The sequence below is a fragment of the Galdieria sulphuraria genome (assembly GCF_000341285.1).
Source record: "Galdieria sulphuraria unplaced genomic scaffold scaf_38, whole genome shotgun sequence".
Lineage (NCBI taxonomy): Eukaryota > Rhodophyta > Bangiophyceae > Galdieriales > Galdieriaceae > Galdieria > Galdieria sulphuraria.
In genome coordinates, this window is record NW_005178437.1 from 97,964 (window position 1) to 120,121 (window position 22,158).

At 35.8% G+C, this 22,158-nt stretch overlaps 12 protein-coding genes across 13 annotated transcripts; 5 read left to right on the forward strand and 7 right to left on the reverse strand.

Moving 5' to 3' along the window:
* Positions 1 to 3: 3 nt before the first annotated feature.
* Gasu_42730 (uncharacterized protein) lies at positions 4 to 567 on the reverse strand. The gene has a single exon (XM_005704736.1). The coding sequence runs from the start codon at positions 545 to 547 to the stop codon at positions 92 to 94; it is 456 nt and encodes a 151-aa protein (XP_005704793.1). The 5' UTR covers positions 548 to 567; the 3' UTR covers positions 4 to 91.
* Positions 568 to 577: 10 nt separating this feature from the next.
* Positions 578 to 1,767, forward strand: Gasu_42740 (DNA repair protein). The gene is made up of 2 exons (XM_005704737.1): positions 578 to 1,303; positions 1,354 to 1,767. Exons 1-2 carry the CDS (start codon positions 582 to 584, stop codon positions 1,727 to 1,729), a joined length of 1,098 nt encoding a protein of 365 aa, XP_005704794.1. The 5' UTR covers positions 578 to 581; the 3' UTR covers positions 1,730 to 1,767.
* Positions 1,768 to 1,772: 5 nt separating this feature from the next.
* On the reverse strand, positions 1,773 to 3,807 carry Gasu_42750 (glucose-6-phosphate 1-dehydrogenase). Its single transcript, XM_005704738.1, has 3 exons — positions 2,582 to 3,807; positions 2,364 to 2,513; positions 1,773 to 2,297 (listed from the first exon to the last, which is right to left on the reverse strand). Exons 1-3 carry the CDS (start codon positions 3,785 to 3,787, stop codon positions 1,851 to 1,853), a joined length of 1,803 nt encoding a protein of 600 aa, XP_005704795.1. The 5' UTR covers positions 3,788 to 3,807; the 3' UTR covers positions 1,773 to 1,850.
* A 210-nt stretch (positions 3,808 to 4,017) lies between these two features.
* On the forward strand, positions 4,018 to 5,718 carry Gasu_42760 (serine rich Pumilio family RNA binding domain pr otein). Its single transcript, XM_005704739.1, has one exon. The coding sequence runs from the start codon at positions 4,133 to 4,135 to the stop codon at positions 5,546 to 5,548; it is 1,416 nt and encodes a 471-aa protein (XP_005704796.1). The 5' UTR covers positions 4,018 to 4,132; the 3' UTR covers positions 5,549 to 5,718.
* Positions 5,719 to 5,732: 14 nt separating this feature from the next.
* Positions 5,733 to 6,887, reverse strand: Gasu_42770 (DNA ligase). Its single transcript, XM_005704740.1, has 3 exons — positions 6,481 to 6,887; positions 5,885 to 6,430; positions 5,733 to 5,829 (listed from the first exon to the last, which is right to left on the reverse strand). The coding sequence occupies exons 1-3, from the start codon at positions 6,881 to 6,883 to the stop codon at positions 5,756 to 5,758; spliced, it is 1,023 nt and encodes a 340-aa protein (XP_005704797.1). The 5' UTR covers positions 6,884 to 6,887; the 3' UTR covers positions 5,733 to 5,755.
* A 100-nt stretch (positions 6,888 to 6,987) lies between these two features.
* Gasu_42780 (ubiquitin carboxyl-terminal hydrolase 16/45) lies at positions 6,988 to 8,938 on the forward strand. The gene is made up of 3 exons (XM_005704741.1): positions 6,988 to 7,315; positions 7,374 to 8,140; positions 8,202 to 8,938. The coding sequence occupies exons 1-3, from the start codon at positions 7,089 to 7,091 to the stop codon at positions 8,813 to 8,815; spliced, it is 1,608 nt and encodes a 535-aa protein (XP_005704798.1). The 5' UTR covers positions 6,988 to 7,088; the 3' UTR covers positions 8,816 to 8,938.
* Positions 8,939 to 8,942: 4 nt separating this feature from the next.
* Gasu_42790 (DNA (cytosine-5-)-methyltransferase) lies at positions 8,943 to 10,457 on the reverse strand. The gene is made up of 2 exons (XM_005704742.1): positions 10,376 to 10,457; positions 8,943 to 10,328 (listed from the first exon to the last, which is right to left on the reverse strand). Exons 1-2 carry the CDS (start codon positions 10,432 to 10,434, stop codon positions 9,020 to 9,022), a joined length of 1,368 nt encoding a protein of 455 aa, XP_005704799.1. The 5' UTR covers positions 10,435 to 10,457; the 3' UTR covers positions 8,943 to 9,019.
* Positions 10,458 to 10,462: 5 nt separating this feature from the next.
* On the reverse strand, positions 10,463 to 13,437 carry Gasu_42800 (uncharacterized protein). The gene is made up of 6 exons (XM_005704743.1): positions 13,295 to 13,437; positions 13,208 to 13,245; positions 12,692 to 13,139; positions 12,069 to 12,632; positions 11,337 to 12,014; positions 10,463 to 11,285 (listed from the first exon to the last, which is right to left on the reverse strand). The coding sequence occupies exons 1-6, from the start codon at positions 13,331 to 13,333 to the stop codon at positions 10,587 to 10,589; spliced, it is 2,466 nt and encodes an 821-aa protein (XP_005704800.1). The 5' UTR covers positions 13,334 to 13,437; the 3' UTR covers positions 10,463 to 10,586.
* Positions 13,438 to 13,447: 10 nt separating this feature from the next.
* On the forward strand, positions 13,448 to 14,258 carry Gasu_42810 (bifunctional polynucleotide phosphatase/kinase). Its single transcript, XM_005704744.1, has 3 exons — positions 13,448 to 13,713; positions 13,765 to 13,898; positions 13,944 to 14,258. The coding sequence occupies exons 1-3, from the start codon at positions 13,457 to 13,459 to the stop codon at positions 14,219 to 14,221; spliced, it is 669 nt and encodes a 222-aa protein (XP_005704801.1). The 5' UTR covers positions 13,448 to 13,456; the 3' UTR covers positions 14,222 to 14,258.
* Positions 14,259 to 14,264: 6 nt separating this feature from the next.
* On the reverse strand, positions 14,265 to 14,717 carry Gasu_42820 (uncharacterized protein). The gene has a single exon (XM_005704745.1). It carries the CDS (start codon positions 14,707 to 14,709, stop codon positions 14,329 to 14,331), a length of 381 nt encoding a protein of 126 aa, XP_005704802.1. The 5' UTR covers positions 14,710 to 14,717; the 3' UTR covers positions 14,265 to 14,328.
* A 3-nt stretch (positions 14,718 to 14,720) lies between these two features.
* On the reverse strand, positions 14,721 to 16,717 carry Gasu_42830 (bZIP transcription factor). Of its 2 annotated transcripts, XM_005704746.1 has the most exons (6): positions 16,582 to 16,717; positions 16,400 to 16,535; positions 16,120 to 16,339; positions 15,232 to 16,066; positions 15,108 to 15,182; positions 14,893 to 15,051 (listed from the first exon to the last, which is right to left on the reverse strand). In XM_005704746.1, the coding sequence occupies exons 1-6, from the start codon at positions 16,615 to 16,617 to the stop codon at positions 14,929 to 14,931; spliced, it is 1,425 nt and encodes a 474-aa protein (XP_005704803.1). In that variant the 5' UTR covers positions 16,618 to 16,717; the 3' UTR covers positions 14,893 to 14,928. The 2 variants fall into 2 exon arrangements, with proteins under 2 accessions (XP_005704804.1, XP_005704803.1); XM_005704747.1 differs by lacking the exon at positions 16,582 to 16,717 and having other exon boundaries at positions 14,721 to 14,912; positions 14,964 to 15,051; positions 16,120 to 16,447.
* A 140-nt stretch (positions 16,718 to 16,857) lies between these two features.
* Gasu_42840 (anaphase-promoting complex subunit 1) lies at positions 16,858 to 22,142 on the forward strand. The gene is made up of 5 exons (XM_005704748.1): positions 16,858 to 19,530; positions 19,595 to 20,057; positions 20,111 to 20,469; positions 20,526 to 22,062; positions 22,115 to 22,142. The coding sequence occupies exons 1-5, from the start codon at positions 16,967 to 16,969 to the stop codon at positions 22,118 to 22,120; spliced, it is 4,929 nt and encodes a 1,642-aa protein (XP_005704805.1). The 5' UTR covers positions 16,858 to 16,966; the 3' UTR covers positions 22,121 to 22,142.
* Positions 22,143 to 22,158: the final 16 nt, after the last annotated feature.

A 22,158-nucleotide genomic window follows, 5' to 3' on the forward strand; every position in this document is an offset into this window, starting at 1 on the left:
ATCCACACAACTCTTCGATTCATTATCTCTGAATGGGATTTTTATGCCTTTTGGATTTACACCACAAACTCTTTCCTATTCTATTATCCTCTTATATAAACCCTGACCCTGTCATAGGATTATGAGAGTGTTGAATAGCTGCCATAATCATAGATACAGTCAACAGTGTAATTATCCAAAATCTCCAATCCTTCGCCAACAGAGACAACCTGGGAACATTGAGCGGCGGCTTCATCGGAAACTTGGCACGTTGTCCTTTCAATGTTCCCCAAAGAGTATGTGGCTTGGACTTTTTACTTTCTATTTTTCCAGTAGCCACATATTTCACCCATTCAAAGTCCCAATCCACACTGGTTGAAGGGATTTCGTGATATGAGCGTTGAGATACAAACGACTCTCCAGAGTGGTGGGGCGGTATGTTTTCAGAATGACTAGACTCATTTGGGTCTCGTTCACTGTCTCGTTGACAAGCACATACAGCCAGACTGTATTTCCTGGTTCTCACTGTAAACCAAAATGGATGAGGAATGGCCACAAACAACATCATCAAAAAATGAACAATGAATGACAAATGGTCCCAAATGAGAATTTGTAGGCGGGCTATTCCAACTTTCATTCAAATTTGTATTTGGTCCAGCATCTCTCACAACCAAGCTGCAATGAGCAAGTCCTTACTACAAGAGCCTATCAAGTCGGAGGAAGATTCTGAAGAGTTCTTAGGACCCTTGGCAATACAAAAGTTGGAACAAGTTGGAATCTCTTCAACTGATATCAAAAAGCTACAAGATGCTGGATATCATACCATAGAATCTGTTGCTTATACGACGAAAAAGACATTGCTAGACGTCAAGGGGATAAGTGAAGCCAAAGCAGAAAAGATTATCAACGAGTGTGCCAAATTAGTAAATATGGGTTTCACTACTGCCTATGAATATCACAAGACTAGACAAGAAATTATTTCATTGACCACCGGAAGTCAGGAATTGGATAACCTGTTGGCTGGAGGAATAGAAACTGGTTCTATCACTGAACTGTTTGGAGAGTTTCGTACCGGAAAAACACAATTATGTCATACTCTTTGTGTTACTTGTCAGTTACCTATCGAAAATGGAGGTGGAGAAGGCAAAGCGTTGTACATAGATTCGGAAGGTACATTTAGACCTGAAAGGATTGTGGCCATTTCGGAACGATATGGTTTGAATAGTGAAGATGTTTTGAACAACATTGCTGTTGCACGTGCATATAATTCCGATCATCAACTTCAGTTGTTAACTCAAGCATGTGCATTGATGGCAGAAAGCAGGTAGGGAATGAAACTTGTTTTCTGTTTTGAATATTGCTTATATTATTTAGATATGCTCTTATTATAGTGGATTCTGCTACTGCTTTATATCGTACCGATTATTCTGGAAGAGGAGAACTTGCAGCCAGACAACAACATATGGCAAGGTTCTTACGAGCATTACAAAAACTTGCAGACGAATTTGGTGTTGCTGTAGTTATTACTAATCAAGTAGTTGCACAAGTGGATGGTGGTGCTATGTTTGCTGTTGATCCTAAAAAGCCAATTGGAGGAAATATTATTGCACATGCATCTCAAACCAGATTGTATTTGAGAAAAGGAAGAGCAGAGAATCGTATATGCAAGATATATGATTCACCTTGTTTACCTGAAGCAGAAGCCACGTTCTCCATAATGGCAGATGGTATTCGAGATGCTTCTGATTAGTATTCCATTGATAATGCATTAAATAGACGAACAACTATTTTATATAGAAACATGAAGAATCCATGAATGCCATTGCAACTGAATGGATTCCAGTTCTTTCTATATTATCCTTACATGAACATCAATCACCTTCACTCCATTGCACTGCATATTTGGCAGCCAAATAATCACTTTCGATTGGACCTCTTCCACCGTAATCGTACAAAATAGGTTTCCACGAATCTTGAGCCATTTCCATTTCCTTCAATGAAGGAGTAAATATATTCCAAGCCACTTCCAATTCATCATCACGAATAAACAAACTTTTCTCACCATGTATGACATCCAGAATAAGTCTCTCATAGGCATCAGGTATATCTTTACTATCTTCCCAAGCCGTACGATAGAAGAGATTCAAACGTGCCTCTTCCAAACGCGAAGTAAAACCCGGTGCCTTGCTAAGAATACGCATATAAATGGCTTCATCTGGTTGTACTCTAATCACCAATTCATTATGTGGAAGATGTGACGAAACTACTTGAGAAAATAGTCCACCAGGAACAGATTGAAACTGAATACGTATTTCTGCCTATATATATATATATATATTCCCTTTTCATCAAATCAATAAAATAAGCTTGAATTTTCCTATTACCTTGCGTTCATCCAATGCCTTACCAGCCTTCATAAGAAATGGTACACCTGACCATCTTCTATTATCCACTTGAAATACACAAGCAGCAAAAGTAGGAGTATGACTATCATTCATTACTCCAGGTTCCGATAAATAAGAACGTTGAGGATTCTATTCAACCAACCATCCAACATTCAACTCTATCGAAATGTATAGAAAAAGATGCAAAAAACACCCACCTGACGGTCTCTATATTGACCAAGTACAAAGTCTGATGCTTTTAAAGGACGTATAGAGCGTAGAAATTTTACCTTTTCATCTCGAATATCTTCCGCATGTAAAGTTACTGGTTGTTCCATACCCAACAATGCCATCACTTGTAATAAATGATTCTGCATAATATCTCTAATAATTCCATATTCATCGAAATATCCAGCTCTTCCTTCCACACCAAAATTCTCTTTAAACACAATTTGAATGGAAGCTATATGGTCTCGATTCCATAAAGGCTCAAATAGATAATTGGCAAACCGTAAAACCATCAAATTTTGTACCAACTCCTTTCCCAAATAGTGATCAATTCGGTATATTTCATCTTCAGAAATACAATTGCGAAGACTATTTCGAAGCTGTAGATAAGAAGTAATGTCTTTTCCAAATGGTTTTTCCATGACGATGCGATTCCAACCTCGTTGCGTTCTTCCGCTTTCATGAACATGATGTACCACATTTTCAAATACTTGAGAAGGAACAGCTAAATAATATAGTCTATCCACTCGAGTATTGGGAAATGATTGTTCAAAGTTGTTCAAAAATTGATCCAATCGAACAAAATCTTCAGTTCTATCATACATACCTGACATATAGTGACATTTGGGTAGAAACTCATCCATCTTTCGTTGACACTGTGGGCCATCGATAACTCTACAAGTCAATGATTCCATAATAGAGTTTCTAAACTCTTCTTGAGTCATTTGTCTTCTAGCATAACCTACAATGAGAAAGTCCTTTGGTAACAAATCGTGATAATACAAGGAAAACAAAGCAGGAAAAGTTTTCTTCTTTGCCAAGTCTCCACTAGCACCAATAACAACAATACATAAAGGCTCTTCTTTTGCTCTCTGTTTTCGTTTCTTGACGGAGTCCATCAAACTAGGATCTAAAGTGTCTCCGAGGTGGCTGAAGTGTTGTCTTGGAATAGCTGGACGTTCATTGGTAGTTATAGGAAGAGTTGTTTCTAATGAAGAGTCGTTCCATTGAGGGGCGATATTATCCAAATCTCCTTGAACAGCTTGAATAGAAGCTAAACGAGGAGCAAAGAACGACTTGTCCACTTTAGAGAAATACAAAGGAGTTGTCCATCCCTTTGTATATTTTGTTTTCCATAAGTGAGATGAAGATGTATTGGTATTCCAAAAACCAGTTATGAATAGAGGTATCCACATATTGCTCTTACACGTTGAGAAGAAGAAAATAAAATGGTGAAAATGGTTCTTTCAATCTATGATGGATAGTCAGTCGTATTATGTCCAAATAAAATTTTTTTTTATTTCAATTGCTTTATATTTCTATTTCAATGACAAAAATTGATAAAGAAATATATAAGCATATCATTCCTAGAATGGATTGTTGCTATAGTTTCCATTTGAATCAGTGGATCAGTCTCTCTCCTCTTTGTCGGCCATCCGTGTGTGCTGAGGAGAGCAGAGCTCCAAAGAATGAGAGATTGTTATGTGGAGATTATGTATCATTCATTGGGGTTGTGATTCTTTTCTATTGATCATTCGTTTATGGAAGAACAACATACAGAAATATTTCAAGACTTTCTAGCTTGGTCAGATTCTCCTTGTTATATGGAATATTATGATAGCACTTCATCTCAGTTAGGTTGGGAGTCTTCTTATTTCAATGACCTACAATGGTTATCTCAGTGGAAGCCTAAAGTATCAAACCCTAGTCTTACTGATGGATATGAATATTCTTATGGAGCCAATTCCATAAGGCAAGTTTCACACCAAAACCTTTTCATTTACTCTTCCTTAAGGAAAAAGGACTCTTCTCCATCTTATGATGATATAAGACAATCATCTGACACTATTCATAGCCCTCGTTACATATCCAAAGAAACATATAATCTATCAAATAGGGACTTGTGTTCCCAACTGAATAACAATTCTATTCAAAACTTATCTATTCATTCATCTTCTACTCCGACTATTACTCGTTCGGATATTTGTAAACTGGTTAAACAAAGACATGGCTGTCAATTATTATTACATCAACTACAATTGGGCTCCTCTTTGGCTTCTCAAGAAATCATGGAAACTTGTTGTCTTCATTTTGGAATATGGATGAAACATCCTATTGCGAATTTTCTATGTCAACAAGTATGGAAATGCTTATCTGAGCAACAACGAATGGATATTCTACAACGTCATTGGGATATATTACCTAAAGCAGCATTACATACTTATAGTACTCGAGTGGTTCAAGTGATGATATCTTCTTGTGGTGAAGAAGAAAATGAGAATAGAAATGTTTGTATAAGCTATTTACAATCGATATTGTCAAGTGTAGCCAAGTTTTTGTTTAAAGATGTGAATGGAGCTCATGTCATTCAACATTGTTTTCTTTATTGGTCAAGTGAAGATAATCAATTTCTCTATCATACTATACAAGAAAACTTTCTAGAATTGGCTACTCATCGACAAGGCTGTTGTATGATTCAAACAAGTATGGATTTTGCTTGTTCTTCTCAACTAGATGATATAGCAACCAACATTATTCAGCATATCTTTGTATTAATACACGATGCATTTGGTAACTATGTAGTACAACATATATTGGATAGCAAAAATCCCCGATATATTCACGACATTATGAAGAAACTTCAAGGTCATTGGTATGAAATGTCTATGGAAAAGTTTTCTTCCAACATTACTGAAAAATGTTTACAACTTGCTGAAGCTACTCAACGTTGGGAAATGATAGAGGAGCTTGCCCAAGAATGTTCCAACATAGGTAATCTATTACATGATGCTTATGGAAATTATGTCATTCAAAGAATGTTACAAGTTGCTTCTCAACCTCAAAAGATACAACTGAAAGAATGCATTGAAAAGTATTGGAATACTCTCAGTCGTTCTCGATATGGAAAACAAATCCAATACAATTTGGAAAAGTTGATGAATTGTATCAACTATTAGATGCTTTGAAATAGGAAAGAATATCTCCTTTAACCAACTTGGGTTTGTTATATTGTTGTTGGGTCGATGGGTCTTCGTTATCCACTGAGTCTTTCAGCCATTTTTGTAAAAAGGCTCTTTTGACTTGTGTTTCTGCCAATAAATGATGAAAGGGATGTTTTGATCTTTTCGAAGAGAATGATACGGTTGGAATAACTTGTTTGGGTCTTAACCAAGCAATGAAATGGTACAATTCATCATAATTGCTATGTTCACTATAAGGTATTCCATATATAGATAATCTGGAATGATCCTTTTCTTGAAAATATTCTCCGCGATTGCTATGCCAAGTCCAACCAGTAGGAACCAATGCCATTACTCTTTGTAATAAGCCATTTGGATGGAAAGAATCAGAATAATGATGATGGGAGAATACTTGTCTATTTCTACAATGATTGGCCATATATAACATTTCTTCTAAAGCTTCAAAATTGGGAAGCAATCTACCAGGCACACTTTCTGCCACTCTATTCCATCCCACCAACCAAATAGGACTAGCAGCAGGATCTGTCGTAAAGTATTCGTTGAATATATCTTCGTTCCAAAATTCTAAACAACGTAAAACTTTCCATTTGTCTGGACTCACATAAATACGATATCCATTTTGAATAAGAGCATCGATGATACGTTCTTTTCCGATACTATAGGTAGCTATCAAATACAAAGTATGTCTACTTGTACAATCTATTCTATTTGAGTTGGAATCTTGAAAAGGAATCCTATTCATATTCTGTATCTTATGAACGATGCGTTGAATGGTCTGTGCTTGACTAGGAAATCGATATTTCCGATGACAATAAGTGGTATCCAAATAAACAGCATCCAGACATATATTATTCAATACTAATCACACAACTTATTCCATATCTTATCTATAGAATAAGACAACTTACCTATCAATTCCTTTTTCAAGTCTTGTGTAAACCTCATATCACCCGTATGCAAATAGTTGCTTCCTTCTGATGTTTGAAATAGTATCATAACAGAGCCTGGACAATGATTGGCATCAAGAAACCTTATTTGTACTTTATCTACTAGAAAAGGTTCATTATTATGCTTTGCTACGATCCATTGGGGGTCGACTAGAGTTATTCTTTCCAATAAACGAGCAGTAATAGGTGAGCAATAAATGAAGCCCTGTTGAAAGTTGGAACCAAGTCCTCGATAGTGATCATAGTGCCAGTGAGTTAGAAAGAATGCTGACACCTGAGTTGGTAACTTGAGAAAGTAGTCCACTAGAAAAAGAGTATGAGGTACTTGATGAGAAGTTGGAATATGATTCCAGTTTTCATTCATGCCCAATATAAATATAAATACATATTATTATTATTATTATTCAACTGATGATGATATACTTTAGGCATTGATAAAGTATTCTTTGTTCCGTTTGATGATAAGACAACTCCATTCTTATACTAAATTCTTTTCTTTCTCTTCTTCTACTTCTTTTTTTTTAGATATGGGAATGCGGTCGTCGATATTTTATTATTCTTGATAAGAAATGTCCAAAAAGTCTAAAGGAAAACAGAAAAAGTATCGTCAACCCAACAAGAAAAGAAATAAAAATACCAAACCATCCAACCTAAAACAAACAACTTGTTCCAACCACAACTCTTCTTGTCTATGTAGTGAAAACGAAAGAAAGACGAGATTGGCTGAAATTATTGCTGAAGAATGGAAAGGAAATATAATAACACCCAAAGGTTTGAAGAATTTGGGTAATACTTGGTAAGTATACTATATATATATATTAGAAGTGGGCATATAATCCTATTTCTCTTGTTAGTTTCCTCAACGCAGTATTACAAAATATTGGTCGATTGCCTGCCCTTCGAAGTTATTTTTTAGGTCAATCTATTACAAGTGGTGAACACGGTGTGACTTTATCTTTGAGAGTATTCTTTCATACTATGTGGTTATTACAAGACCAAAGCATATTTCGACCCCATAAGTTATTGGACCATTTGGGAAAGTATTCCAGTCGCTTTCGTGGTTATGAACAACAAGATGCTCATGAAGCCTTGAGAGTATTGATGGAGTCTTTAATGGAAGAAGCAACTGTTAATATGGATAATTCTAGCAGTGATTCAAGTAGTCATAGTGACTCCAATCATAACCACGAGTCTTGGATGGAAAAAGTATTTCTAGGAAAGTTGCAAAGTTGTGTGGAATGTGAACAGTGTCATTCGATATCTACCGTTGAAGAACCTTTTTTAGACATTTCATTATGTTTGGAAACTCAAAATACCGATGAGACTTGTTCTGTTGCGGGAGGTTGTACGAGAAATCAGATCATTTGTGATACAGCAATGATGAGTCAACAGAGTCTATTATCTGTAGATAATGCAATGTTATCTATGGAAAGCAACTTGTCAGAACAAGTGATGGTCAACGAAGAAGAAGAGAAGAATAGTCCAGAAATGATTTCCTTATGGGAAGAAGATATCCATCAAGTTACTTTAGGGTTAGACTCCTTATTTGAAGAATCCAATAATGTAGAATGGAGTGATTATGTAAGTAATAATGATTTGGATTTCAATGAAGAACAAAAAGGTAAGTTTTATAAGACAAAGAAATGGAATAGGATGATGATATGTATTATTGACTTGTGAAGACATAGTTGTTCATTCTTCTTCAAAGAGTCTAACCAAACCTATCTCTTCTTCATCTACTACCACAACACTTTATGCAAGTATTCAAGACAGCTTACAAGCATTTCTTTCTCCAGAAATATTACAAGGAGAGAATGCTTACTATTGTGAGTCTTGCAATCGACAACAACAAAGTGAGTCAACCCAAAAACATTGTAATAAGGATTCCGTTTCCTCTCAACAGAGATATATTCGTACCAAAGCAAAGAAACATTTTTTATTTCGGAAACTTGGTCAAGTTATTATTTTCCATTTGAAGAGATTTCGACAAGTTGGTTTTCACTTTGAAAAGGTTTCAGGTAAAATGTCATTTCCATTGGAATGGAATCTCTCCAGTTATACACAAGAGCAACAAGGAGATTCCACAGAGAATGATTATTATTTGTCAGGAATAGTTGTTCATCAGGGTTCTTTAGAATGGGGTCATTATATTGCATATATTCGTGCAAGTTGTTCACCACAAGAGCATCGTTGGTATTATTGTAGTGATGAACATGTAACATTGGTACAAGATGAAGAACAAATCTTCAATAGTGAAGCTTATATTTTGTTTTATTGTAAAAAACAACGACAATGAAAGTAATACTTTCAGTTAGATATATGAGTTATTATACTATCCAATAGAAAACTACAAAATGCTTCAATGACTGGAACACAAAAACTATTTCCCAATAATTTCCAACGGGTACGAAAACTTGAAGAACATTCCATCACACATTCCGTATAACGATCGGGAAACCTAAAAGTCCTTATTGAATGAATGGGATGAGATTATCATAACTTACCCTAGTATTCTTTCTGCTTCAATGATATTCAATCCTCTCTTTTCTTGGTCATTATACCAAACAGTATTGAAACGATTATCAAAAGCTCGAGGTGCATAATTATTGGTAGTTATAGTATAAGCTTTAGGATATTGTGCTCTAGCATGATCCATTAAAATATCTTGTAAATAACAATTTGGTTTTTCTTCTAGTGTCCATATTCTCTTGGCATTAGGAATATTAGTCCAATAATAACGATATCGAATACCAGCTGAGAATCTTGACGCATCTACTAAGATAGGCTCCACTCCTAAAGCATCCGTAATGATTTGTCTATCTTGAGCATTCATGGAAGCCACATTTTCTAATAAAAAGTATCGAGGCTTCAATTCTTCTAATAGACGAACATATTCAAAGAATAAGGAACTGGGACCTGATTGAATACCTCGTTGACGACCCAATCGGGATAAACTTTGACATGGACTTCCTCCAATCATAAAGTCTACACCTTCAGGAATATCTCTTTTGCTTACTTGTCGAATATCACCCAACGAAATGATATCTGGAAAACGAGTATGAGCCACTCGTATAGCTTTTGAATCAATTTCGGAAGCATAATAACGAACATGAACTATTCCTAGTCTTTGCAAAGCCAAACGAGCTGCAGCTATTCCATCAAAAGCACTAAATACGATCATTTGAGGAGTAAATTCCGTTGTGTTTCGATCTTTCACTAATTGCGATAGTTGAGAAAAGATGAGCTTCAAGGAATGATGCTCATGATTATGGTTATGATTCGATTCCTTTTTTAGGTTTCCATCAGAGCAATGATACAATAATGAAAAAGAATCGTTGAACCAATTCCAACTGGATATTTGATATTGAATATTGACTGAAGGAGTTTGAATGATATCTAAGGAATCATGTTTCTTATTGAAGGACGATAATAATAATAAGGGAGGAATATCTCGATGAGTTTTTGTTATAGATTGATTTTGTTGTTCACATAAAGCACATAACCAAATATCTTTCAACTTGTTCTGATTCAAAGGTGGACAGACACAAGCAAAATGTAAAGTTATTGGACACTTTTCACAACATATCAAAGTATCTCCTAACCAATCATTTTCTTCATCTGAACAACAACTTTCTGAAAAAGAATCAGAAGAAGCACTCTTATGGGTTGATCTTCTTTTGCTTTGTTTGTCTTTCCAATATTTTTGCCAACCACCTTCAGGCACTGCACAACTATCACAGTCATAATAAGAACCATCAGGTCCTATATTTCGAATACTACGAAAGGATATATTGGATCGATTACCAACCCTAGATTGGGACAATCCAATGTGTTGATGATGGGCAGTTGTATAAACTGAAGATGGATAAGAGTTGTCTTTTCTATTCGGTTTCCAAGTCTCATCATAGTCTTCATAGTCTTTATCGGAATCACTTGGTTGACTATCAGTTGATGTGCTTATATTGGAATCCTTATTCCATAAAGTGGATGGATAAACCAAGTCTTTAATAGATATGGGAGATATATTGGCTTTCTTTCCCAATTCACTCATTCCAAAACAATATATTTTACATTCCATTCACTATGCATTCCATACCATCCTTACCATTTCTTCGACTATATATAATCCACTGATTACAAACAAACTCTCGTTGCCAAGATTCTACAGAAGATGCAGGTTGTATAACAACTCTTTTCAAAAACCAAGAAGGAAATAATCCACTTCCTTGATGACCAACTCTTATTTTGTTGGGTATTTGTAAACTATCTGGAACAGAAATCACAAAAGTGTCTTGTCCTCGACGACAAAAATGCGAACCATCAGAATTAGAAAACAACAATCGTTCGGTGTGATTTCCATTTTCATCAAATAGTTGAATCCATACAGAAGCATCCGTTCCTGCTCCCCAACAGTCACCAGTTTGGAAAGTAATCATCCAAGGTTTGGTACATAAATTCGTCGTTCCAGTTTCATTCTGAACAGATACTAGAGAAGAGACTCCTGTAGAATGCCAAATAGTATTGAGAGATTGATTGGCCAATCTCCATAAAGACAACGGAGTTCTTCTCATCACAAGTTGTGCTGCTTCTCTCCAATCTAAATTTTCCAATTGTCGAAATAATCGTATGGAATTATTGCTCAAAGTGTGTCTTGAGGAGTCATGGTAAGTATGAAAAGGAGAAACCAATCTTTTCTTCCAATAATCGATATCCGGTTGAATCACAAAATAATTTCCACTCCTAGTCCAAGTATAAAAACTTTCATCCTATCAACCCATTTTCAGTTTTGATCAACAACCAAATAGTGATACAAGTACTTGTAAAGTGGCTTTGAAAGTTAACCACAATCTAAGCCAACCATTGGAATGAGTATTATCCGAATGTACTATTCCATTCTTATCAATAGGAATCCAATACTCTTTAGGTTGAATATCGCCATAATGATCGATACAAATATAAGCACGACCTAATAATGCTTCTTTAGCAAAAGGGTCTTGATCCATCACAGTCAAAGTCAAATATTCTTCTTGAATATGACAAACTGGAAATTCTGTAAATGCATTCCATACGGGACATATTTCATTTCTTAGACTAGTAAATGATGCCTTATGAGAACCCCATTCCAATAAACAACGAACATCATTTATGAAACAATCAGGATTGTCCATATGATGCAATTGATAAGCTTCCAATAGATGAATTTGTATCCAACCTTGTGGAATAGAAGATTCTTCAAAGTCTATATGATTAGATAGGTTGTTTTCTATTTTAGGAGTTGTTTCCAATGCAGTGGGATCCCAAAGCTTTTCATAAGAATACTTTACATGAACGGAAGCTATCGAATGAGGTTGAAAAGAAGAAGAAGAAGAATGAGACCATCTAGAAGCTATCAAAGGCAACCAAATATCCATATTCTTATCTACAGCATCTTTACATACTTCCAATGGTAACCAACCAGAACCGATCAAGATATCTTGTCCTAAGGAATTCACCATCTACAAACTCTCTTTCAATCATCATGATTATCATCCATAGTCAATATTGATTACCTGAAATAGTCCTTGTGGAGTATGATACAGTCGAATATTGATCCATTGCTTACATTGATTGGTTATCAGAAATTCAAACTTTTCTTCAAATATGGGTTCATTGGTTCGATAACTCTTATGTGTAGTCATCACTTGACGTCCTAATTGAATAGTTATCGATGGATTCCATTCCGAATAGTTTGCAAATAGATCTTCCGATATCGATATTTGGGCACTTAAAATGCGTATAGTTAATACGCCATCAGTACCTGGTGGATAACTAGCATTGTCTTTCAATGTATAAAAGAAACTCAGTAGAGATGAAGAATTGCCAGGATGACTTGTAAGACTTTGGAAGGATCGACTTGATGTTGGTTGAATAGGTACACTTATCTTATTAGGAAATAACATCTTTTCAAATGCTTTGACTGTTAAAAGATGATAAAGCCAAGAACGAAATGCTGGAATGTCCATCAAATCTATACCACTTGCCAAAGGTACAATCTCCAAATAAACTTTAGGCTGTTGTACAAAGGAAAACTTTAAACTTTCAATACCCCACGAACAATCATTTAAGCCCAACTCCTAATATAAGCTCCACTGTTCAGTTCCTATTTCTGATGAGAATAGATGGAAAGACTTACCAAACGTAATTTGGAGTGAATATTTATTTTTCGAACACTCAAAAGAGGAGGCTTTATACCCAACAGAGTAGCTGTGACCCGAACTTCACTACTACGAGCCATCCAATCCATATCTGCGTCCAATACAATAGTGTCTGCAGAAAAAGTTCTAAAACACTTGAGGTTATGAAGTTCAGGTGCGTGTCTTCCAAGTGTTAAATGAGTAACCATTACATCTTTGAGGAATTGAGGTTGATGCTTCTTTGCCAATTGTTGTAATTCCTTCATCAACAAGTCTGACCAGGTAGTCTCCAACTTTTCCCATAGTTTACCGATAATTCTATTGAGCCATAAAGCAGATTCCATATTTTCACATAAAGGATACTGTAAAGAGTTGAATGGACCTTTTCTTTCTGATAAAACATTCTTCTTTCTTTTGTTCCACTTGGATAGTAAAAAGAACAGCACACTATGGAAGAAAGATTCACAAGTGAGAATGGACATCATCATAAAGAGGCCGTTGAATATTATACTTACCAAGAGATAGCCAAAGTAAATATTCCCGAAAAGAAACCCTTTTCTTTCAATAAGCATATCAAATACCAACACCAACGTTTTACTTACCAACCAAAATGAAGATCGCCATACCACATCTTTCTCCATTTGTTTACAAAAATGTTTGTGGAATGGTTATTTCATAAGCATGGATCGATTGGATTAAGACTTGCCACTTGTGTAAAGTCATTCAAAACACGTTTATTAAGAGTGTCACAATTGCATCCCATTATGTTTCATACAAATAGTGATTCTTCAGATAATGATATAGAGTTTGTGTCTTGCCAATCTGGTGTTGTTGGCGTGGAGAATAAGGATTCCAACTGTTCTCATCAAAGAGAAAAGCTTACAAGAGAAGAAACTTTCCAAAGTCCATTATCAACAACAAACCAATATGAATATCAATATCGCCCAATACTTTTGATGTTGATTGGTATACCAGGTTCTGGTAAGACTACTTTTGCTAAGAAACTTGAAGCAAAAGGATGGTATGCCTATTTCTACTATGCTTTTATATAGTTGAGAATGTTTTCGAAAAGGTGTAGAGTTTGTCAAGATGAGCTATTCACTCGTCAGCAGTGCGAGAATTATACCATAACCCATCTCTTGCAAGGTAAATCAATCGTTATTGATAGATGCAACGTCACAAAGGAACAGAGAGCAATATGGATAAGTATGTGCATAATTTGCGTTTTATAAACTAACAAAGATTGTTAAGACCTTGCAAAGAATGCAAATGCAGTCGTAGGTTGTGTTGTCTTTACAACTCCTATACATATTTGTATTTCTAGAGTAGCTCAAAGAAGTGAACATCCCAACTTGAAAGGCAACGACCCAAAAACTGAAAACGTTATCTTCCAATTCGCACGAGAGTTTTGTGCTCCAATAGCTGAAGAAGGAATTGACTTTTGTCGTCGTATACAAACTGAACAAGATGAATATCGTATATTACAACAACTGGAAACAATATTGGATAGCAACTCACTGTCCTCTTAACATTCTTTATCAGCTGACCACTCCAATCTAGCCAGTTGAGTCTGCAGTTGTTTTACAGTTTCTTCGATATATCTTAGTTGTGGGTTATTTTCAATCCATTTCTTTCCTCATTTTAAACTTATATCAAGTTTCAACCAGAAAGAACCTACCTGCTGCTGTTCTGGTTCAGTTCCCAATTGTTGAGTACGAACTTGCAGTTCATTATACAGTCTTTGTCGATAATTCTCCAAAGTTTCCATCACTTCTATCAACTCTGCAGCTTTGGCTGCTTTATTATCAAATTTAGGTTGTGCTTGTTTCTTGTAGTGGTCCAAAGAGGAGGGTAAAGCTTCCTTTTCAGGAAAAGGTAACTTATCACAAGCGTAATAAGTACGAAATATTTTATGAAAGTTGAGGTGAGAAGGTCCTGAAACGATTGGTTTATGATAACCACTAGTTCTTCTTTCTTCTTTTCTAATCAAAACTGTTCCACTTGAAACTACAAACATAAGAAAGTAACTAGAAGAACCCATTTTTTACTCAATGCCTTTTGTCAATTCACAAATTACTAAAAAGTCAGTAAAAGAAGAAACAAATGTATATGTATGTATATATTAAGTTGATGTGTGTAACTCATCTTTCCATTGGGTTGAGATATTTTATCCTCATCGACGAATACTAACAGATAAGAGATTTTCCAAATACTCAAGTCCTATACAATATCATCCTTAGAAAGAAAACAAAATATCAATAGTTCCCTTACTTTCTTGTAATGCTTGCACTGTACTTCTCAATTCGTCGTTTTCTGTACAAAGTTCTTCCATACGTTTCTGATAAGCCTCTTGTTGTATCTAACAAATTGTTCTTCATAAAAGTCTTATATGTGCAAATAAATATATTATCTCACTTTTTTTCTTTGACGAGAACGTTCCGCACTTCTACGATTTTGCATAGCTCGATATGCTTTCCGTTCTTCTTCCGTCTATTATATTTGAACAATCAATGAAATGGAATGAAACGTGAAAACTTACCATTTCTGGATGTTTTCTCTTTCGACCTCGCCTCTTTACTGTTCTTGTTTCATGCTTTTCCATATTGGATATATGATCATCATCCAGAGTTGGATTGTTATGATTGCTGTTCGTATTGTCTGAATGGCTTCCACTATAAGTAGACTGATTGGTTGAATATTCTCCACTCTTGCATTCCAACAATTCCTCTCTATCTGAACTCGAGTCATTAGAAACAGATAAATTCTCATGCTCATCTCCACTGTTTTGAAAAGAGTCATAAACACTTGAATTGGCTTCCGTTTGTCGACTTCTCCTCTTTGGACTCTTTTCATTTCTATCTTGAGGCAAAACATTCCAATTCGAGGTAAACTCTCGAATCCAATTAGGTGCATTATCCTTGATTGCCTGAGAGCCAAGTAGAGAATGGTTATCATTTGTACCAGTTACCCAATCAACTGGAGAAGAAACAAGAGAAGACTCTTCCATATGGAAACCAGTATCCCTTGGAGTAGTCCAAGCTCGAGGTGTAGCTCCAGAACGTAAAGAGGATAGACCTTTTGGAGTAAACAAATCTGGAAAGTAATCCGTTAAACGAGCAAATAAATCGTCATTGTTATCCACTAAAGTATTCGGTTCGTCCAATCTCTCCAAAGGTAACTTGGGACTTATTATCGAAGGTTTTGTGTCCACATTCGAAGAAGATACTGCACTATGAAACCCCACAGCTGAAGTCTGACTATTGCCTTGTTTCGTAACACTAGTAAAAGAACGAGGTGAAGTAGGAGGTTGAACTACGTTCGATTGAGCTTGTTTGGAACAACTTGACTGTTCGTGACGGTTAGCATTACCAGTCCTTTCTCAACATAAGGAAGATTGTCACAGGGAAAGCAAATCGTGTGCACTAACCTTGCGTTAGTCTCCGTTATTTTCGAGTCTCTCTTCACTACACTGACTAATTCTTTTGGGTCCGTTACTCCATTCTTCATGGACTCCACTACAATGCACATTCTCTCGAGAGCTTCTGGTTTCTTTTGAGGATCCAAACCACCTAATTCAATCATACGAAGCAAAGACTCTGTTTGTTCGTATATTTCGGGAATTCCATAGTCATAGAGAGTCTTATTGTCTTGGGTACGCAGTTCAACTGAATAAGGAAAGCCAATTACAGCAAAAACAACGTAAATACCTTGCAATTCTATATTTCCAAAGTGAAAATGAAGCATATCTATGAAGTGGAATTCTTCGCAAAGCTTCTTCTTCACGTCTCCTATAGTATCATAAACGGAAACTTGCAGTTGTCGTCGTTGTCCGTCTGGCAAGTCCTTTCATAGGTTTGTATAGCAAACCAAAAATATATCAAGTGCTTACCAATAGCAAGGGAAAGGTTTCGTCAGACTGTCGCATCTATATATATATATATATATATACGATATTCAAGTTTCTCTTCTTCTTCTCACTTGATCGATCGATCAATGCTCACGAAAAAAGCATTATCGATTTTTTCTTTGTTTCTAATTTGGGAAATATTGAAGAGCTTTTTCCTTATTGGATAAACACACATTCGTATTCTAAAGAGTGAGAACCAAAGAATATGTATATGATCATAGAAAATACACATATCGCCAACTTGAATGCATAATAAGCCAAATTGTAGGAAATTCTATTATTCTTTGTTGAGTATTTATGAATCCAAAAAAGCTTATTATCATCGAGCGCCATTTTTGTAAAGTTGCCCAATTTGGACGATTTGAAAATGTCGTATTGTGAAGTTTTTCTACAAAAGACAACACTCAATTCTAAATTTGTTCCGAAACCAGGAGAAAAGACTTGTGTTTATGGTACCGAAGAAAATGAACTAGTGCTTCACAAAAATGGGAAGAATATATCTATCGTATGGAAAGTAGCAGATTGGACTAAGCGAAAGTTTTCTTTTGTTGCCGAAGGAGACCGCGTTTCCTTGCCTGTGCTTTTTACCGATGGGACTTATGACTATGTGGCTGTGTGTATATCTGATCGACTAATTCTTTTTGATGAGATGGGCAACGACAACTTTTGGCAACTTGGATATGGCTTTTCAGGCAGTGTTTGTTGTGAACTGTTGGAACTTTCTTGGGCAGTCATCTTACCATTGACTCCAAATAACAAATACAGTTCAAAAGACACGGTTTATTTATTATTTCAAAAGAAACAAAGAAAACTTTATTTCCTTCGAGGTGTCCATCAAGGAGAACGTATCATCTATTGTAGTTCAGACTTGCCTCTGTTGGTTACTTATGACGAAGTTTTAGAAACGATGTCTCTAGTGCTCTGTAATGAAGAAAAGATAGAAAGTGAAAGAGATATTTCTGTAGATGAAACAGACTTGGACTCCTTCTTTGTAGACAGAGTAGATGAAGTATTTCACATAACACCAAAAGAGTTTAGTTTTTTTCATGATGAGTTGGGACAGTTGTATTTGGCTATTCTAGACCAATATGCTTATTTATACATGTTACTAGTTCAAGGTGCTAGTTGGTCTGAGAGAAAACAAAACAACATGCATTTGGAGAAGCTTCATTTGAAGATGAAGTTGGAAGCTTTCATTAGCATCCAGGCAGTTGCAATAACTCGAGAAGAATTCAAAGATCTATTATGTTTAGATGCGATGGGACTGTTTCATGTTTATATTGGATGCCAATGGATCTTTCGTTTTGAACTATTTTGGATATCGGAAGCATCAGTATCTTTTGCCTTGGTGACCAGAGCTTATGACTCTTACCAAAGGGAAGGGAATCAACTTTCATGTTTTGTGAGGTCTTTGAAGGACTCAGTCTCTTCAAGTGTTACTTTGGAATGGAATGATAATCAGTTTTATCGCATTTCATTAGATTGTTTTCGTCCTCATTCACAACCAACGAAAGATATTTTGATATGTTCATTTGCAGCTTTGAAACCCGAATTAAGTTGTTTGTTGCGTTCTTTGTGGATTTTCTATATGCATTGTCAACACAACGATCGTTCCTTCTCAACGGCTTCACTAGAACATTGCAAAGAATGGAAGAGTTTGGAACAGTCATTAGATATTTTGAGAAATTATTTACTTCATGCATATGAAAATTCATTAGGATTGAGTTGTGTTGTTGAAGGGTTACTATCCAAATTGTTGAATGGAGGCTTGAAAGAAGAGTTGCTTAGAAATACAAAGAATGATGAGAATGCTCGGTCTCTACTTTTGTACGACTATTCTTTCAATAGTTATTTGGCTCGCAAATATTCGATATTCTACAAGAATGAGAACATATCATTTCTTCCTTGGGAAATCAGTTCTTCACAAATACAGATGGATACTCGAATACTAATTTCAAAAGCCGACTCTATTGGCCAAATAGTTTATTCAATAGCAACTGCCTTTCATCTACTTTATGAATGTTACAAGACTTGCGTCACAAATGAGAATCAGTTGGAAGCAGTTGCCAGACAAGTAAAGAAGTGGATAGCTTTATTAGGTTGTTCTAGTTGGATGGAACACTATGATCGAGACTTGTTACATCCAATTTATTATGATCATCAACAGTTGGAAGAACTTTCTACCCCTCTTTGTTGTATTTTTGATGCATTGTCCAGTGCTGTCATAGGAAATCTCGAAGATTTGGCTTTGCTAAAGGCTACCATTCAAAAGTTTCATTTTAGAGGTCTTTATAATCCACTTGAACGACTTGAAAAGATATGTGTTGCTCTAGAAATGATTTTCCAAAATGATAATGGCTCTTTGGAAAGTATAGTCTCTATTCCTTCATTTGTACAGAATATTTTGCCTACCTTACCTCTAAGTCTATCCACACCAATCTACGACACATTGCAAAACTGCAAGTTTCTCAATGATTCATATAAGGACAATTGGATAGATGCTCAATTGAATAACTTGTATAATGATGACATTTTCAAATTGTTAGGAATGGAAGAAATGGAGACAAGTGAATGGAATATGTCTCATAAATTAGAGATGGAGTCCATGTATATGGAAGACCTATTACTTGACTTTGATACGAGTAATTATACATCGGGAATGGAAGTGAATGATCCTTGTATTCATATGAGGTTTGCAGCTGATCGAAGAACTATGGAAGTACAGAATTTATTGGATTCTGCTTCTCCATTATCTTTAGACTCCCTTGACTTGAAAGCATTGTATGAAGATGATTCTGTCACTGTATCTTCAAACAAATTACTTGGAAGACTTTTAAAGAATTTAGGTGTTTGTATAGGAAGAGGTGCTTTTGCATTGGGTACCTATATTTCCTTTGATCCTACGGAACCTATTGTGATACCAAAAATTTGGTAAGCTACACAATGCCTCTCTTTCTTTTTCTTGTGTGACTTTAAAATATCTCATTTTCTATAGTTTAGCTGCCAAAGCTCCTTCTGATTCCTTACCACTTGTGAAGTTGGACATGTCTAGTGTTTCTGTTCATTACTTTGATTGGCCACGTTTTCATAATGGAGTTGCTGCAAGTTTGAGGTTCTTTCGAAGAGAACCTTGTTATGGTGATCCTAATTCTCCTGAAACTATGTTATCTCGTTCCTGGATAGTTAGTAATAAACCACCGGAGCCTTGTGCTTCTCATGCAGGGGTGTTGCTTGGACTTGGTTTGACTGGCCATCTTCCTGTGTTGCAAACAACAGATTGGTATAGTTACTTGATAGGAAGAGATGAACTTACTTGCGTTGGATTGATTTTGGGTGTTGCCTGTAGTGGAAGAGGCACAATGGACAATTCAGCAACTAAAATGTTATGTATTCATATAAGACATTTCAATCCCTTGTCATTTTCTCAACCTGAATGGGAAGTTCCTGTTTCAGTTCAGGTAAAAGTTATCCATAACATTTTGTTTCTTTTCTAATGGAATACTTTGTCAAGTCTGCTGCATGTTTTGGTTTAGGTCTTTTATATCAAGGAACTTGTCATCGTCTTATGGTTGAAGGTTTATATGCCGAAATGACTCGAAATATGGAGCCCGATATTCCTTTGGGACAAAGACAAGGTTTTTGTTTGGCAGTTGGTTTTGGTTTGGGTTTTATTTGTTTAGGAATGGGTCCAAAAAGCGCTGCATTACAAGACCTTCATTTGGAAGAGAAACTGTATTCTTGTATTTATGGCAAGAATACAAAAAGCACTTCACAATCAATCATTTTGGATACTCATCCAAATGTTATTTTAGAGAATTATTCTAACAACGATGTGATTACTCCGGCAGCTCTCATGGCTTTATGTCTCATGTAAGGAATATTTTTGCGTTATATATCTTACTTTTATATAATTCTGTTGTTGGTAGGTATTTACAGACCAATGATTGGAGTGTTGCCAACATGCTTACTATTCCAGAATCGCTTTATGAATTGGAGAGTATTCGACCAGATCATTTATATTTGTTTGTATTATCACGACAGTTGATACTATGGGACTATATTTATGCAACCCCTTCTTATCTTATCAATTTGTTGCCGAGCCTTTGTAAGAATTCCTTACTAGTGGGAGGACAAGAGATATCTTTGGATGCATTATTAGAACAATTACGTCGAAAATTAAGCGAAGACAATCCTATGACCGATATAATTGTAGGAACTATAATGATTCTTTTGGCTGCTGCTGTAAGCATCGGCCTACGATATGCTGGAACATTCGACTCTCAAGCCTATACTCTAGTCAAGCAATTATTTCTTAGTCTGGAGAAGATTGTGCCAACCCATATTTCCATGTATTTGGGTTTATTGCCGCTGTCTTTGTCTTTGATTATGGCAGGAAGTGGAAATTTGGAGCTACTTAGAATATTGCGTCGTTTACACAAAAGCATTCGTCACAAATCAGATACAAGTCACTCTTCTAGATATGCCAATTATATGATGAATAGCATGTCTATTGGCTTTTTATTTCTTGGAGGTGGTAGTTGCAGTTTTCAAAGGAGTCGCTTTGCGATTGCTTCCTTATTATGTGCACTATATCCCGTTTTTCCTGCATCTCCTACTGACAATCAGTATCATCTTCAAGCATTTCGACATTTCTATATTTTAGCTACTGAGAATCGATTATTGGAAACTCGCGATATTCGAACGAACAAGCCTTGTTTTGTTCCAATAGAAATAACGTTGAAGGATAGTCGAGATTATTATTCTAGTACTTGGAGGTTAATGTCACCTTGTTTAGTACCTGAATGGACAATTGTTGAAAAGATTCAAATAAGCGGTCCGAGATATTTACCGAGAACATTTGTAATAGATGAAAACTTTCTGGAGAAAAATAGTCTATTGGAAAGACATCGAAAGAAAGCAAAGAATCCTTCCAATTCGAATCCATTTATGAAAGTAGAATACGGACGTATAGTTGTCTTTGTGAGACGCCGAATGGGTCAACTTGACTATTCTATGGATCCCAAAGGTACTCGAGGACTGTTATCTCGTGTCATTGCCATATCCTTGAAAGGACGAATGTTAACTTCTTCATGGCCATTGTTTCATTCTTTTCCTATTCAAGTGGACACTCAAGATGAGATAGCAATGGAGAGTCTTATGGAATATCCATCTTTATCCGGTTTTTTTCAATATTTTTGTGAACCCACAAAGCCTTCCATTTATGATGCTATTCTATATGAGATTCTATCACATGATAAGCCTGAAGCTTTGCAACTCTATTTAGAGATGATGAACATATGCAATTGTAGTATGGCGAAATGGTCTTTGCATTCTTTATCCATGAAACATTTGAGTATTTTATCGCAATATTTTCATTATGGTCGTTTTCTCAACAACTCTATTATGAATGACGAACATATTCCTATTCTTGAACCCACTTTTGTACAAATGTGTTTTCTTCATGTGAAAAATCAACTAGAAAGTAGTCATCTCGACTGGTCTCTCTTTCAATCAGCAATAACAATGAAACCAGAAAGATATTCTCAGCAGACTAGTCAC

What these genes read in the sequence shown, in the direction of transcription:
- Gasu_42730 (XM_005704736.1), bottom strand. Translation starts at nt 547, where the DNA reads ATGATGTTGTTTGTGGCCATTCCTCATCCATTTTGGTTTACAGTGAGA.
- Gasu_42780 (XM_005704741.1), top strand. Translation starts at nt 7,089, where the DNA reads ATGTCCAAAAAGTCTAAAGGAAAACAGAAAAAGTATCGTCAACCCAAC. An exon ending in AAGAATTTGGGTAATACTTG is followed by an intron (nt 7,316 to 7,373) that starts GTAAGTATACTA and finishes TTCTCTTGTTAG; the next exon opens with TTTCCTCAACGCAGTATTAC. An exon ending in TTTCAATGAAGAACAAAAAG is followed by an intron (nt 8,141 to 8,201) that starts GTAAGTTTTATA and finishes TGACTTGTGAAG; the next exon opens with ACATAGTTGTTCATTCTTCT.
- Gasu_42790 (XM_005704742.1), bottom strand. Translation starts at nt 10,434, where the DNA reads ATGAAGACTATGATGAGACTTGGAAACCGAATAGAAAAGACAACTCTT. An exon ending in ACAACTCTTATCCATCTTCA is followed by an intron (nt 10,329 to 10,375) that starts GTTTATACAACT and finishes GTCCCAATCTAG; the next exon opens with GGTTGGTAATCGATCCAATA.
- Gasu_42770 (XM_005704740.1), bottom strand. Translation starts at nt 6,883, where the DNA reads ATGAATGAAAACTGGAATCATATTCCAACTTCTCATCAAGTACCTCAT. An exon ending in CTTGAAAAAGGAATTGATAG is followed by an intron (nt 6,431 to 6,480) that starts GTAAGTTGTCTT and finishes TTGTGTGATTAG; the next exon opens with TATTGAATAATATATGTCTG. An exon ending in AATGGCATTGGTTCCTACTG is followed by an intron (nt 5,830 to 5,884) that starts GTTGGACTTGGC and finishes GGATCATTCCAG; the next exon opens with ATTATCTATATATGGAATAC.
- Gasu_42840 (XM_005704748.1), top strand. Translation starts at nt 16,967, where the DNA reads ATGTCGTATTGTGAAGTTTTTCTACAAAAGACAACACTCAATTCTAAA. An exon ending in ATTGTGATACCAAAAATTTG is followed by an intron (nt 19,531 to 19,594) that starts GTAAGCTACACA and finishes CATTTTCTATAG; the next exon opens with TTTAGCTGCCAAAGCTCCTT. An exon ending in AAGTTCCTGTTTCAGTTCAG is followed by an intron (nt 20,058 to 20,110) that starts GTAAAAGTTATC and finishes TACTTTGTCAAG; the next exon opens with TCTGCTGCATGTTTTGGTTT.
- Gasu_42800 (XM_005704743.1), bottom strand. Translation starts at nt 13,333, where the DNA reads ATGGAGAAAGATGTGGTATGGCGATCTTCATTTTGGTTG. An exon ending in GGCGATCTTCATTTTGGTTG is followed by an intron (nt 13,246 to 13,294) that starts GTAAGTAAAACG and finishes TTGAAAGAAAAG; the next exon opens with GGTTTCTTTTCGGGAATATT. An exon ending in TTTACTTTGGCTATCTCTTG is followed by an intron (nt 13,140 to 13,207) that starts GTAAGTATAATA and finishes TTTCTTCCATAG; the next exon opens with TGTGCTGTTCTTTTTACTAT.
- Gasu_42760 (XM_005704739.1), top strand. Translation starts at nt 4,133, where the DNA reads ATGGAAGAACAACATACAGAAATATTTCAAGACTTTCTAGCTTGGTCA.
- Gasu_42750 (XM_005704738.1), bottom strand. Translation starts at nt 3,787, where the DNA reads ATGTGGATACCTCTATTCATAACTGGTTTTTGGAATACCAATACATCT. An exon ending in GTCAATATAGAGACCGTCAG is followed by an intron (nt 2,514 to 2,581) that starts GTGGGTGTTTTT and finishes TTGGTTGAATAG; the next exon opens with AATCCTCAACGTTCTTATTT. An exon ending in AGGCATTGGATGAACGCAAG is followed by an intron (nt 2,298 to 2,363) that starts GTAATAGGAAAA and finishes ATATATATATAG; the next exon opens with GCAGAAATACGTATTCAGTT.
- Gasu_42830 (XM_005704746.1), bottom strand. Translation starts at nt 16,617, where the DNA reads ATGCGACAGTCTGACGAAACCTTTCCCTTGCTATTG. An exon ending in TGGAAATATAGAATTGCAAG is followed by an intron (nt 16,340 to 16,399) that starts GTATTTACGTTG and finishes TGCGTACCCAAG; the next exon opens with ACAATAAGACTCTCTATGAC. An exon ending in ATAACGGAGACTAACGCAAG is followed by an intron (nt 16,067 to 16,119) that starts GTTAGTGCACAC and finishes ATGTTGAGAAAG; the next exon opens with GACTGGTAATGCTAACCGTC.
- Gasu_42810 (XM_005704744.1), top strand. Translation starts at nt 13,457, where the DNA reads ATGTTTCATACAAATAGTGATTCTTCAGATAATGATATAGAGTTTGTG. An exon ending in AAACTTGAAGCAAAAGGATG is followed by an intron (nt 13,714 to 13,764) that starts GTATGCCTATTT and finishes GTTTTCGAAAAG; the next exon opens with GTGTAGAGTTTGTCAAGATG. An exon ending in ACAGAGAGCAATATGGATAA is followed by an intron (nt 13,899 to 13,943) that starts GTATGTGCATAA and finishes AAGATTGTTAAG; the next exon opens with ACCTTGCAAAGAATGCAAAT.
- Gasu_42820 (XM_005704745.1), bottom strand. Translation starts at nt 14,709, where the DNA reads ATGTTTGTAGTTTCAAGTGGAACAGTTTTGATTAGAAAAGAAGAAAGA.
- Gasu_42740 (XM_005704737.1), top strand. Translation starts at nt 582, where the DNA reads ATGAGAATTTGTAGGCGGGCTATTCCAACTTTCATTCAAATTTGTATT. An exon ending in GCATTGATGGCAGAAAGCAG is followed by an intron (nt 1,304 to 1,353) that starts GTAGGGAATGAA and finishes TATATTATTTAG; the next exon opens with ATATGCTCTTATTATAGTGG.